The sequence below is a fragment of the Alligator mississippiensis genome, chromosome 1, assembly GCF_030867095.1.
Source record: "Alligator mississippiensis isolate rAllMis1 chromosome 1, rAllMis1, whole genome shotgun sequence".
NCBI lineage: Eukaryota > Metazoa > Chordata > Crocodylia > Alligatoridae > Alligator > Alligator mississippiensis.
Window position 1 is genome coordinate 482,075,993 of NC_081824.1, and position 12,003 is coordinate 482,087,995.

Genomic DNA, 12,003 nt, shown 5'->3' on the forward strand with positions numbered 1-12,003 from the left:
TAACATTTTTTTTTTTTTCAAACTAATATACAGTTCTGTCAAACTGGAAACTGCTTCCAGGAAATGGGCTTTTTCAACAAATGTCTTGATTCCAAACATTTTTTTAAACAGAAACTTTAATTTTGTAAATAAGAAAATGAATGTTTTGATTCAGTAAGAAATTTTGTTTTCAATTTGTAGCTAGTTTATACTAAAGAAAATTTCAGTATTTTAAAGAAAGTTTCAAATTGAAAGGATACATTTCAATGGACTGATACTAAAGAAAGTTTCAGCATTTTAAAGAAAGTTTCTAACTGAAAGGATCCATTTCAATGGATTGAATGGCTTCCCTTACTGGAGATGCTTACTGTGCAGTGCTTATTACTGCTGTGCAGTAGAGTCCTGTGGCACAAGCCATGATGCGACACCACTGCACAGGAGTAATGAGCCACTGCGCAGTCAGCATCACCAGGGAGCCACGTGGGGATGCCACGGTGCGGTAATGCTGGTTACTGCACAGTCCTTTAATACTTGTGTATGCAAGTACTAAATGACTGCATAGTAACAAGTGCACAATCAGTGTCCTGTGTAGATGCAGCCACTGTGAATGTTTTTTGATTGATTATTTTTATGATTGAAAAACAGATATTGCAAAAAATCTGGTAGGACAAGAAAACCCTTTGTCTTCATCTGTGACTATAGGGCGAATCCCCATAAGCAGAAATGTGCCTTTCCCCAGGGACAAACAGCAGCAGCATAATATGTGCCACTGCTACTTGTCCCAGGGGAATGTCCATACACACGTGGTCAGGCTTGTGGCATGTTGCCTAGGTGGGGTAGGGTAGACTGGAGCCATGACAGCGGCTGGCCCCAGCAGCCTTACCTAGGGTCCTGGGGGATTCTGGGGGCTGCAACCACAGAAATCCATCAGCAGGCAACCTGGAGTGTGGCTTCGGCTGTCCAGGCTCCAGTTTTGGGCAGTGCACGCTACTGTCACATACACCACCCTGCTTTTTTTAAGTGGGGTGGGGTTTTTTGTTTTTTTTTTACACTGGAATCTCCTGGTGTCAACCCACCTCCCCCCTGCACTGCAAATTAGCAGTGCGGTGAACACCTGTATGTGTGACGTGTGCATCAGAGATGGGTCTGTGGCGTCACATACTGAACATGCACATTCATCTGCACATGCCCTGACAGTCTGATCTCTTATAGTGAGTTGACCCTTACTTGCTGGTGTACTTAATCTTCAGAAATGATTCATCTTGGAACATCTGGAGCCACAGGCTGGACCGTGGAGTCTCTTGAGAGATACAGTTCAGATTGTTGTTTGCATCAATTACTGCTAGAATTTGGGCAAACACATTTACCATAATATCTTCTACATAAATCCAGAGTGTGTGCCTTAAAAGAAGGGAAAACATGTCCTTTAAAATGAATTTTCTCAACTCTTTCCAACCACCCCCAACTTTGTGTCTGCAGCAGGACAGCTGTGTAGGCATAGGATCTCCAGCATGTCCAGTTAACAAAACATAACTAAATTCCAACCTCTATGTTCAACATGAGATAAACCAAGAAGCAAAACTGTTATTGGACTGATGGACTCCTGCTAGAGCAGTGGGTCCCAAACTGTGGCTTCCCAAACCTCAAATTTGGAGTGAGGGCCATGCTGAGGAAATGACGGCATGCTGAGGAAATGGGGCAATAAATGGGGTTATACTGAGGAAAAGTTTAGGAAGCAGTGCTCTAGAGGACTCAGGATACGTTGACCCTGTAGTGTACACGCCCAGTGCATTCTCTGGCAGACCCAGAAGTGGACCAGCTGTACTTCCAGTCCACTTCTGAGTTTGCCGCCAAGCACACGGCATGGGGGGTGGGGCATGCTTCTGTGAGATGCTCCATCCACCCCAGAATCGCAACAATCATGAGCTGCACCTGGTACCTCGAGGTATGTATAAAAAACATTTAAAGCTGTGTCTATGATTGAATCGCTGAGTCTCCAAATCAGCATCAAATTTTCAGATTCATATTCAGCCAAATCAAGTCGGGGACAGTGATCCAAACCAATGAATTGAATCACTGTTCTTGATTTGGGCTGAATCCAAATAGAATAGGGCCCATTTTGCACACCCCCAGTATCCAGCTTTGGATGCTGCAAGACAAGGAAGATGTAAATAAATTGGAAAGAGTTCAGCAAAGCAATGAAATATGACTTGCTAGAAAATATTGGAAGAACTGGAATTATTTAATTTGGAGAGAAGAGGACAAAAGATGGATTTCATAACAGTGTTCAAATAACTAAAGGTAGGTTATAAGGAGGGCCAGTGATAGACTATTTGAGGTGACCTCATGGGACAATATGCTATAATTTGAAATTGTAATGTGGGAGATTTATGCTGCATATAAAGATGTACTTTCTCATGAAGAGGGTGGTTAATCACTAAAACAAATTGTTTACAGAGGGAAATCATATCTCCATCACTGGAAGTTTCTGAGACCAGATTATGCAAATACATGGCTGGCTGGGTGAGTTTAGAGAGGGATGATCCTGTTGTTTTGTTTTTTTCCAGGGGGCTGGAGTAGATGACCTTGTGAATTGTTTTCAGACCTAATTTTCTATGATTCTACAGAGGTTGTTACCATATATCAAACTTCTCACTGTCCAATCTGAGACTTTTCCAGTAATCAATTCAATGATGTGACTAGAGCCTATCACCTCTTTTTTGTATTCCAAAAAATGGAGCTCTTTGAAAATCCAATGGTTAATGTGTTGATGCTAGCCAAGAACACAGACACTTACCTGAATGAAGTGCCTTCAAGTATAAACTTTCCAGACATTGCTTGATGGAAGGTCCATTCTTTAGGCTTAAGACTTCTCTCTTCACGTTCTTGTAAAAGGTGACAAATTCTCTTTTTCAATACTCCCATAAAATCATTGGCAACTAGCCATAAACAAAAAAAGTATGACCAAATAAGACTGGTTAAATTTTTCTATGAAAGCATCTTCTCTGTGGATAAAGCGTGGTCAGCTATGTGAAAAATTCTAATATAATAAAAGCTTTAATCTGTCTGTCTGTTCATAACACTTTTGACCAACTGTGCATGCCCTGATAAAAGGCTTAGTCTGTCTGTCTGTCTGTTTGCAGTGCTTTTGCCCAACTGCGCACACACCGATTGGCTGTGTGGGCTGGGCTGGCAGTTGGGTGGGGCCAGCTGAGCTCAAACGGGAGCCCCTCTGCTGGTGCTGCCTCCTACTGGAGCCTTCAGTGTGGGACTCCCTCCTCCCACCTCCACAGAGGCCAAAAAACGAAAAAAAGCTATGAGAATTTTACAAGTGCTGGGGACAGCTGCAGAAAAGCAGGAGCCCCCCCTCCCCTCACCCCCACTGGTAACCACAAAATGATTGAGTTCAAGATCCTAAGGGGAAGAAAGAAAATTAGGAAGGCCAAGCCATGAGTTGAGATGCAACTGGTAAGAGCCATAAAGAGTCATATAAAAGGATTCTACAAGAATCTCAGAACTAAGAGGAAGACCAAAAGAAAATGTTGATCATGGAGGATGTCCATTATTGTGAAGCACCCAGAGAAGAATAAGGTGATCAGGAATAGCCAGCATGGATTCACCAAGAGCAACTCATGCCTGGCCCGTTTGATTTCCTTTTATGATAAAGGTGACAGGCTCGACAGGTGGGTGGGAGCAGCAGATGTGATATACCTTAATTTTGGCAAGATTTTTGCCATAGTCCTTTGGAAAATTTTCACTAAGCAGCTAAGGAAATACAGACCAGATGAAAGTGCTATACAGTGGATACGTACCTGGCTGGATCAATGTACTCAAGCAGCAGTCATCAATGGCTCAATGTCCAGCTGGGAGGAGGTATTAAGTGGGGTTCCCCAGGAGTCTCTACTAGGTCCAATATTGCTTACCATCTTAATTACTGATATAGGCAAAGGGATTGTGTGCACTTGTAGCAAATTTGTGAATGATACCAATTTGGGTATAGTTGCAACACTTTGTGAGATAGGGCTAGGATCCAGAATGATGTGGACAAAATGGAAAAGAGTCCACATTTGATCAGATGACATTCAACAAGGATACGTATCAAGTCCTACACTTGGGATGGAATAATTTCAGGTACAAATACAGACTGGGGAATGAGTGGTGAGGTTGCGGTATTTCAGAGAAGGACTCAGGAGGTTACCGTAAACCAAAAACTGAACAAGAGCCAACCGAATGCTCCTATTGCCAAACAATACCTCCCAACAACAACAACAAAACCCAGTTTAGTCAGTTGTATTAACAGAAATGGCATTTGCAAATCTAGCAAAGTGGTTCTTCCACTGTATTCTGCATTGGTGAGGCCTCACTTGTAGTACTGTGTCCAGGTCTGGGTCCCAAACTTTGAGAAAGATGCAGGCAGTTTGAAAAGACTAGTGGAGATCAAAAAAATTGCTTGAGGTCTGGGAAGCATGACTTATAAGGAAAGGCTGAAAGAACTAGGGTTATTTTGTGTGCAGAAGAAAAGACTGAGTAGGGATTTGATTACAGTCTTCAAATACTTGAAGGGTGATTATAGAGAGGATAGAGATAGCTCTTTTTTTCTGTGGCTACTGGAAACAGAACTAGGAGAAAGGTCCTCAGACTTCAGTACTGGAAAGTTTGGTTGGAGACCAAAGGACTGGGTATGGCTGATATGGGTGGCATGGAGACCATGGGTGGGGTGCCTGGGGGGGACAGCTCATGCCATGGAGGGCTGAAGCCCTGGTCCCAGAGAGCTGCAGGGGGCTAGAGTCAGGACAGGGCCAGGGTTTAGGGACAACACAGTGTGTGGGCCAGAAAAGAAAGACCAAGGAAATTGTGGGTCCACAGTGAAATTGCCAGAAGCAGCTCTTAATAGACAATGTAAAGAAAGCAGAACTACACAACATCTACTTTGTGTCCATTTTCACATAAAACCAGACACCTAATAAAGATGACATGGATAAGGAGGGGAACAAACTGAGAGATGAAAGAAGAGATGTGATTTGCAAGCATCTGGAGGAGGAAAGGCTGGTCACAAGCAGCCAGCATGGATTTACTAAGAATAAATTGTGTCAAACAAACTTGATCTCCTTCTTTGACAACGCAACTACTTGGGTGGCCAAAGGGAAAATAACTACTTGAAGTGAGTGACCTGGAGGAAGAGATGGCGAGCACCCAGATGCAGAGTGGGGGAGGGAATTGCCACGAGGCTTGCTGGGGTGCAGTAGTGGCGTGGTAGTGGCGTGGTAGTCTTGGACAGGAGGAGTATAAGAGTATTGCTCAGGCATGAAATCAGGAAGGCCAAAGTGCACTTGGAGTTGCACCTAGCAAGGGATGTGAAGGGGAACCAGAAGGGTTTCTATAACTGTCTCAGTTTAAACAGGCACGGTCAATTCCCAGACTACTGCACAGAGCAGCACAGTTTGGGGAGGAGGGGAGCAGCTGAGAATGGTAAAAGAATGGATTAGTCACTATTTAGAAAAGCTGGACGTGTACAAGTCCATGGGACCCGATGGGATGCACCCGAGGGTGCTGAGGGAGTTGGCTGATGTGATTACAGAGCCACTGGCCATCACCTTTGAAAACTCAAGGCTAGCAGGAAAGGTCTCAGATGTCTGGGAAAAGGCAAGCATAGTGCCCATATTTAAGAAAGGGAAGAAGGAGGATCCAGGGAACTACAGACCAGTCAGCCGCTTGTCCGTCGCTTAAAACATAATGGAGCAGATTTTCAAGGAATCAATTTCTAAGCACATGGAGGAGAAAAAGGTGATTAGCAACAATCAGCATGGATTCACCAGGGGCAAGTCATGACAGATGACAGAACAAGGAGAAACGGTCTCAAGTTGCAGCAAGGGAAGTTTAGTTTAGATATTATGAACAACTTTCTCACTCGATGATAGTAGCAGAACAAGTTACCTGGAAGACTGTGGATTCTCCATCCTTGGAGGTTTTTAAGACCTGGCTAAACAAAACCTTGGCTGGGATGTTGTAGTTGGGGCTGGCCCTGCTTTGAGTAGGGGGTTGAATGAGATGTGACCTCCTGAGGTCCTTTCCAACTTTAATTTTCTATGATTCTAATGAAATCTTTTGAATAAAGTATATTTGGACTACCACAAGGCTATTAACAAGAACCTACATAATCTTTTCATAAGGAACTTGGCAAGTTCAGCTTGCAGATAAGGTTCTTAAGAGAGGACATGACACATGATAGCTGTTTTCAAATACTTGAGGATGGCCATGAAGAGAGAAAACATCTTTTCTTCCTTGCTGCAGAGAGCAGGGTACAGACTGATGGCTTGAAGTTGCAGCAAAATAAGTTGAGATTGGATATCCATAAAAAATAACTTCTTCCCTGTTAGAGCAGAGAGACAGCTGAATAAAATGCCTTGGGAAGGTGTGGACTCTCCATCACTGGAAGTTTTAAAAAGAGGTTGGACAGTTGCTTATCAGCGATGATCTAGCTATAGACCTGACTATGTTCTACTATGGGAATTTTCCAGGCTTCTGGGCCTTGGTTGCTTCATGGAACCGGTAAGAAATTATTCACCCCAGCACCATTACATGTTAGGGGGGTTTTAGCCTTCCTCAGAGGCACTAAATGTCAGCTATATCCAAGGCTGGGAATTTTTATTTTGGTGTGCCGGTGCTCTTGCTGAGACTTAAAGCTGGAGTTTCCTTGCTACATGGTCTTAGCTGCTGCTCAGGGATCCCAATCACCACCTTTGGGATCAGGAAGGAATTTTACTCCATGATCAGACTGGTACAGACTTAGGGGGCTTTTACCTTCCTCTGTAGTGGGGGCATTGCCCTCTACCTGGGATCACTTGAGTGTATTTTAACAGCCTTTGCAGCAACCGGGTATTAGCCATGATGGCCCCCCTGCTTTACCTGTGATGGGTTAAGGTGCAATAGCTTGTATTGTGTCAGGGTTGACTGTATAATTCTGCTAAGAGGTTAGAGAATGCATTTAGATGAAGCAGTTTCAATAGGGATGATCTTGCCCTAGGCAGGGGGTTGCACTAGATGACCTGTGGAAGTTCTTTTCAACCCTACTTTTCCATGATTCTAAGTTGACTTTAGTTTGTGCTCACATGCAGTTTTCTTCTGAGCCGGGAATAGTGCATCATAGAGGAGCTGTATCCTTATGGTGGCTCGCTTCTGGTTGTCCCTCTTGTCCTCCAGCTGGATCACAGCTTTCTGAACACATTGCTTAATAAGGAACTCAACGTCGAGCAACTGCACCTGAAAAGGCAGCCATTTCCAAACCGTAAATGGTATTTCTTAATACAGTGAAGACACACCCTAAGTCAGGGGCAGGCAATTACTTTGGGCAGAGGACTGCTTACTGCTTTTCGGCAAGTCACCAAGGGCTGTGTGACAGGCAGCCAAGGGCAGATAAATATGTGTTTTCTAAATTTTTTAGGGGCCCTGCAGGCCGGATAGAATGGCCTGCCAGGCTACATCTGGCCCACAGGCCACATTTTGCCTACCCCTGCCCTAAGTACAAAGGTGACCCCCATTGCTAAAATATATATAGCATATATGAGCCATTAATGTGATGAAATAATCAGTAAAGCTAACCGCACTCTATCATGCATTAGCAGCTGCATCACAAACAGGTCCAGGGAGGTGTTACTTCCCCTCTATGCAGCATTGGTCAGGCCATAGTTGGAGTACTGTATTCAGTTTTGGGCACCACACTTCAAGAGGAATGTGGATAACCTTGAGACGGTCCAGAGGAGGGCCACTTGTATGGTTGGGGACCTGCAGGTAAGGCCCTGTGAGGAGAGACTGAGGGACCTGGCTCTTTTCAGCCTTCACGGGATAAGGCTGAGAGGGGATCTTGTGGCCATTTACAAATTTATCGGGGTTGGGCGGGAAGCAAGAAATAGGAGATGCTCTGTTTACCAGGGCACCCCTTGGAATGACCAGGAACAACGGCCACAAATTGACAGAAACAGATTTAGGCTGGACATCAGTAAGAACGTCTTTATGATAAGGGTTGCCAGAATCTGGAATGGGCTTAAAAGCGAGGTGGCACTCTTCCCCATCTTGCGGGTCTTTAAGAGGAGACTAGACAAGCACCTAGCTGCGGTCCTATGACCCCAGTGCTCTTTCCTGCCCAGGGCAGGGGTCAGACTCGATGACCTACTGAGGTCCCTTCTGACCATAACAACTATAAAGCTATGAAACTTGACAAACTTTAGTGTCTTTGGGCTCATATACACACCACAATTCTTTGCCCTTTCATGTGCTGCAACTGCATGTCTATTTGCATGAGTGGGATTTCCTGATGCTTTAAAAGTCTTTCTTGTGCATTAAACTAAAACTCGTCAGGTCTAGTTTAGTTTGGCTCACCAGGAATTAAAGCATCATTTCCATGCATTCGTTGCATGCAAACTCAAAGATGAGTAATGAGCCTCTTTGTCTACCAGGTAGTGCTCCAACTTTTTTGTAGCTCACCCCTTTGAATTGCTATCATTTTCAAGTTGCTTCTGCTTTTTAAAACTAAAACTCCTTGGACATAGGTTTTTATTTTTGTTTCTTGTGTGGTTTGCTTACTCCCTGCTTCCACAGCTGTGTGGCAGGGCATGGGCATGGGCATGGGGTGGGTGCAGGGCCCCAGGCCTGGGGGTCAGCCCTGGACAATCCCGCTTTCCTGTGGTGCCGGCCAGGGACCCGGCTTAATTCATTTGGAAATCTAACGCGTACAAACACAGATGCAACGCTCCAAAATAAATAAGTTTAAATTTTATAAACCTATTAAATTTAATGAGGTTTAAAACTTGTGGTGTGTACAGGCGCCCTTTACCTTTACAGAGCTCTGTGAGGCAGATCATGCTTTAAGCATTTACACACATACATTGTCATGCTCATGTGTGCCGGAGATCCAGTGTGTCGGAGAAGACTCGATTAATCATGTCTGCTCTGCACATGAGCTGATGAGCATGGTACTGCATCGCTTGCAGTTGCATAAGGGGCAAAATGCACGTCAGCATGGAGAAAATGACAGAGGTGTACTTTTGAACCATAATGCCTTCTATGTATTTTAGTTCAAAAGTGGACCGCTGCCATGTTTGTGCGCTGACGTGTATTTAACAACTTATACAACTGCAAGCGACGCAGCACTTTTCAAAGCACCCAGCACTGCAGCACTTGCATGTGTAAAAATGCCAACTGTGCCCATGCTATGCATGGGGGTGGAGGTACAAAGACTGAGGGATGGATCCACAAAAAGACGGTGCTTAATGCTCCAGCATCTCAGTTCCATATTGCCTATTGATCCACTGATCTGTGTGGGGCACCTGGGGTCCCCAAACAGTGCGTGGGGAGAACAAACTGGCTTAGAGTGGTATCTTCCAAAGTAATGCTGAGCAGGGAACATCCTAAGCTGGCCAAGAGACAAAGTGAACAAGGTCTGCTCTGGGTGGAAGTACCTTCCCACATGGGAGTGATAACCTGATGAAACAGGGATGTGATAGGATCCCTGGTGGCAGGCTTGGAACTGGGGCCCAGAGAGATTTGGGGCAGAAACCTATTTCACTTTACATGCTCTAACAGGGAACCCTGACCCTTCATTTTAGGAAGAGGGGTGTAGCCAGGCAAATGGAAGAAAGCCTAACAGCAAGGAGCAGAAGGTATAAGCTGCCCATGTAAACTGAGGCACTGGCTACAAAAGGCTATACTGCTGATGAGGTAATCAGCAGCACCTGGACCCTGGGAGCAGCAAACTGGGTCACATGACCTGGAGAAGGCCAGGCTTGGGGATATAAGCCTAGCCTCCAGACATGGAGGGGGCAATCTGACTCTGGCTACCACAGGGCAAGGAGCTCTGAACAAAACAGCCTGCAAGTAGGCATGTGGCTGGCCTAGCAGGGTACCTCGGTGAGGAGGGCTATGGAAACAAACTTGCCCTAGGTAGGAGGACCAAAGGAAACAGAGACTCAAGAAGGGGTTTATGTTTGGGTTGGTGTTTTGTGTTCAGGTTCTATCAGAGGTTTGGGGGGTGGCTACAGGGGAGGTTTGGAGGCCATATGACACAGTACCAGAGGCACTCTGCAGGACAAGACCTGCTCTGGGCAGGGACATGAAGGGCTAAGGCTTGGAAGCTGAGGTCCAAGGCAGTGAGACAAGGGGACAAAGCTGGGACAGCTGAAACCCCAAGAAGTTATTTGAGGCCTGAGGGCATGGGCAACTGCCTTAAAGGGGAAGCATCCATAGGGATGCATAGAGACTTCACGATTGAGTTTGGGTGGGGAAGCCTAGGGATGGAGTCAGAAAATGGGAAGTACCACAGAAGCTACTCCTAGCCTCCAGGGACCACTTCCCCAATATATTAGCAATAACATCAAAGGCATACCAATTAAGAGACTGGAGGTAGCAAGGGGGATGGGGGGTGATGAGTGGGTCTGACCCAAGTGGGTATCACATGCTGGAGAAGCTCTGTGAACCTGCTACATATGCCTTCAGGGAAGTAGCCCTGCTGTGTCAATGCTGTTGTTGACACCTACAAATGGCTTGTGATCCTATACCATAGCTGTATAGATGTACAAGTCTGCTGAGTACGCATAAAAGGCTGTACTCTGGCCAGGAAGGAACACATATATGGCCCTGGCTTCAGTCCTGAGACCGGGTTGGACCTGGGGTTAGAGCTCCTGCTACTGCCTGGCACATAGCTTGGAAAATACTGAGTCCCAGAAATGGTGGCATAAGTGTCATTTGGGCATATAAAGTGAAATTGGATTTTACTCTCAGTGTAGTATCTGGTATCTGTACTGTGTACACTAAAAATACCTGTGACAGAACAGGAACAGGACCCCCTGCCACTGCATCCTCTCAGGCATGACTGCAGCTCCAGCTCCATCTCTGGTCCCTTTCCAGCACGAAGAACATGAAAGCTTCAACCCCCTGCCCAGCCAGGCAGTAGCTGAAGCTGTCACGCTACTTCTGCCACCTGGCCAGGCAGGGGCTGGGACCATCATGTGCTCCCGGCTCTGGACTGAAGTGAGGCCAGAGCTGTAGCTGTGGGTAAGCAGCAGCAGGGTATACAGAGGCCGTGAGGACAGCCAGTGATTGGGGGGCCAACAGGTGGGAGGAGCAGATGCTCGGCCTTTGACTGACCCTGAGCCTGGGTCAGGGCCCAAACTGGAGCTACCACAGCCAAACCCCTCCCCACAGCCCTGTTCTCAAATCCAAGTTGAGCAGCCTTTTTCCCCTTGTTGACTTGCGTGGGACCTGTTTTTGGATTTGAGTAAATATGGTATCCAGAAATCTTCTATTTCACACAGTAAGAAAGAAACTTACACTTTCCTCCAGAGAATGACTGACACTTTCAGTGCATCCTGGCTTGGTCGAACCATCTAGAGACACAAAAATCATGTGCAATGTTATATTTCTGGTCTGTTACACTGAACAAAGAATCACGTGTGACAACTCATGAAGTTTATACTGAAAACTTTGCACACCTGAGCAGAAGGATTGGGAGGAGGCAAAAAATGCATCAAAGTGGGGTGGAAAGCCAGAAGATGATTACCTGTATGAAGACCCTGCCTAGTACTCTTTGTGAAAACCTCAGCAACAGTAATTTTGGAGAGCTGCCCTAAACTGGCTGAAAAGTGTTCAGGAGGCAGAAGTTCGTCCAGATGCAGAGAAGTCCACTTATCTGTGGAGGAAATAAAGGATAACAGAATCAGGAATCTTTAGGCCAGAAGAAACCACTGTTAGCAACCACTCCAATCTCCTCCATACAGAAGCCCTGAGAACGTCATTAGGTCCTTCATCTAGCAACCAGTAAGTTGTGTTTTATTAAATCATCCCTTCCTAAAAGTCATCCAGGCTTGACTTGAAGACATCAACAATTGAAAGTTGTCCCAGTTACTCTGGCAGTTTTTTTCCCCTTATAAAAGCCCTCACTGGGCACGTCTACAAGTGCACTTTAATATGCAGTAGCCTATTTTACTGTGCATTAATGCATCATGTAAAAAAAAAAAATGCTAATATGCAATA

The 12,003-nt window shown here is 45.4% G+C and overlaps 1 protein-coding gene across 1 annotated transcript in view; it reads right to left on the reverse strand.

Annotated features, from left to right (window-relative positions):
- The window catches only part of LOC102575918 (E3 ubiquitin-protein ligase rnf213-alpha), a 133,267-nt gene that overhangs the window by 110,547 nt on the left and 10,717 nt on the right, over positions 1-12,003 (reverse strand). The window contains exons 5-9 of the mRNA XM_014607628.3: positions 11,531-11,659; positions 11,302-11,357; positions 7,089-7,239; positions 2,777-2,918; positions 1,207-1,380 (exon numbers count right to left, since the gene is read on the reverse strand). Of these exons, the coding sequence (XP_014463114.3) occupies positions 1,207-1,380; positions 2,777-2,918; positions 7,089-7,239; positions 11,302-11,357; positions 11,531-11,659 (652 nt within the window). The remainder of the gene's footprint in view (positions 1-1,206; positions 1,381-2,776; positions 2,919-7,088; positions 7,240-11,301; positions 11,358-11,530; positions 11,660-12,003) is intronic.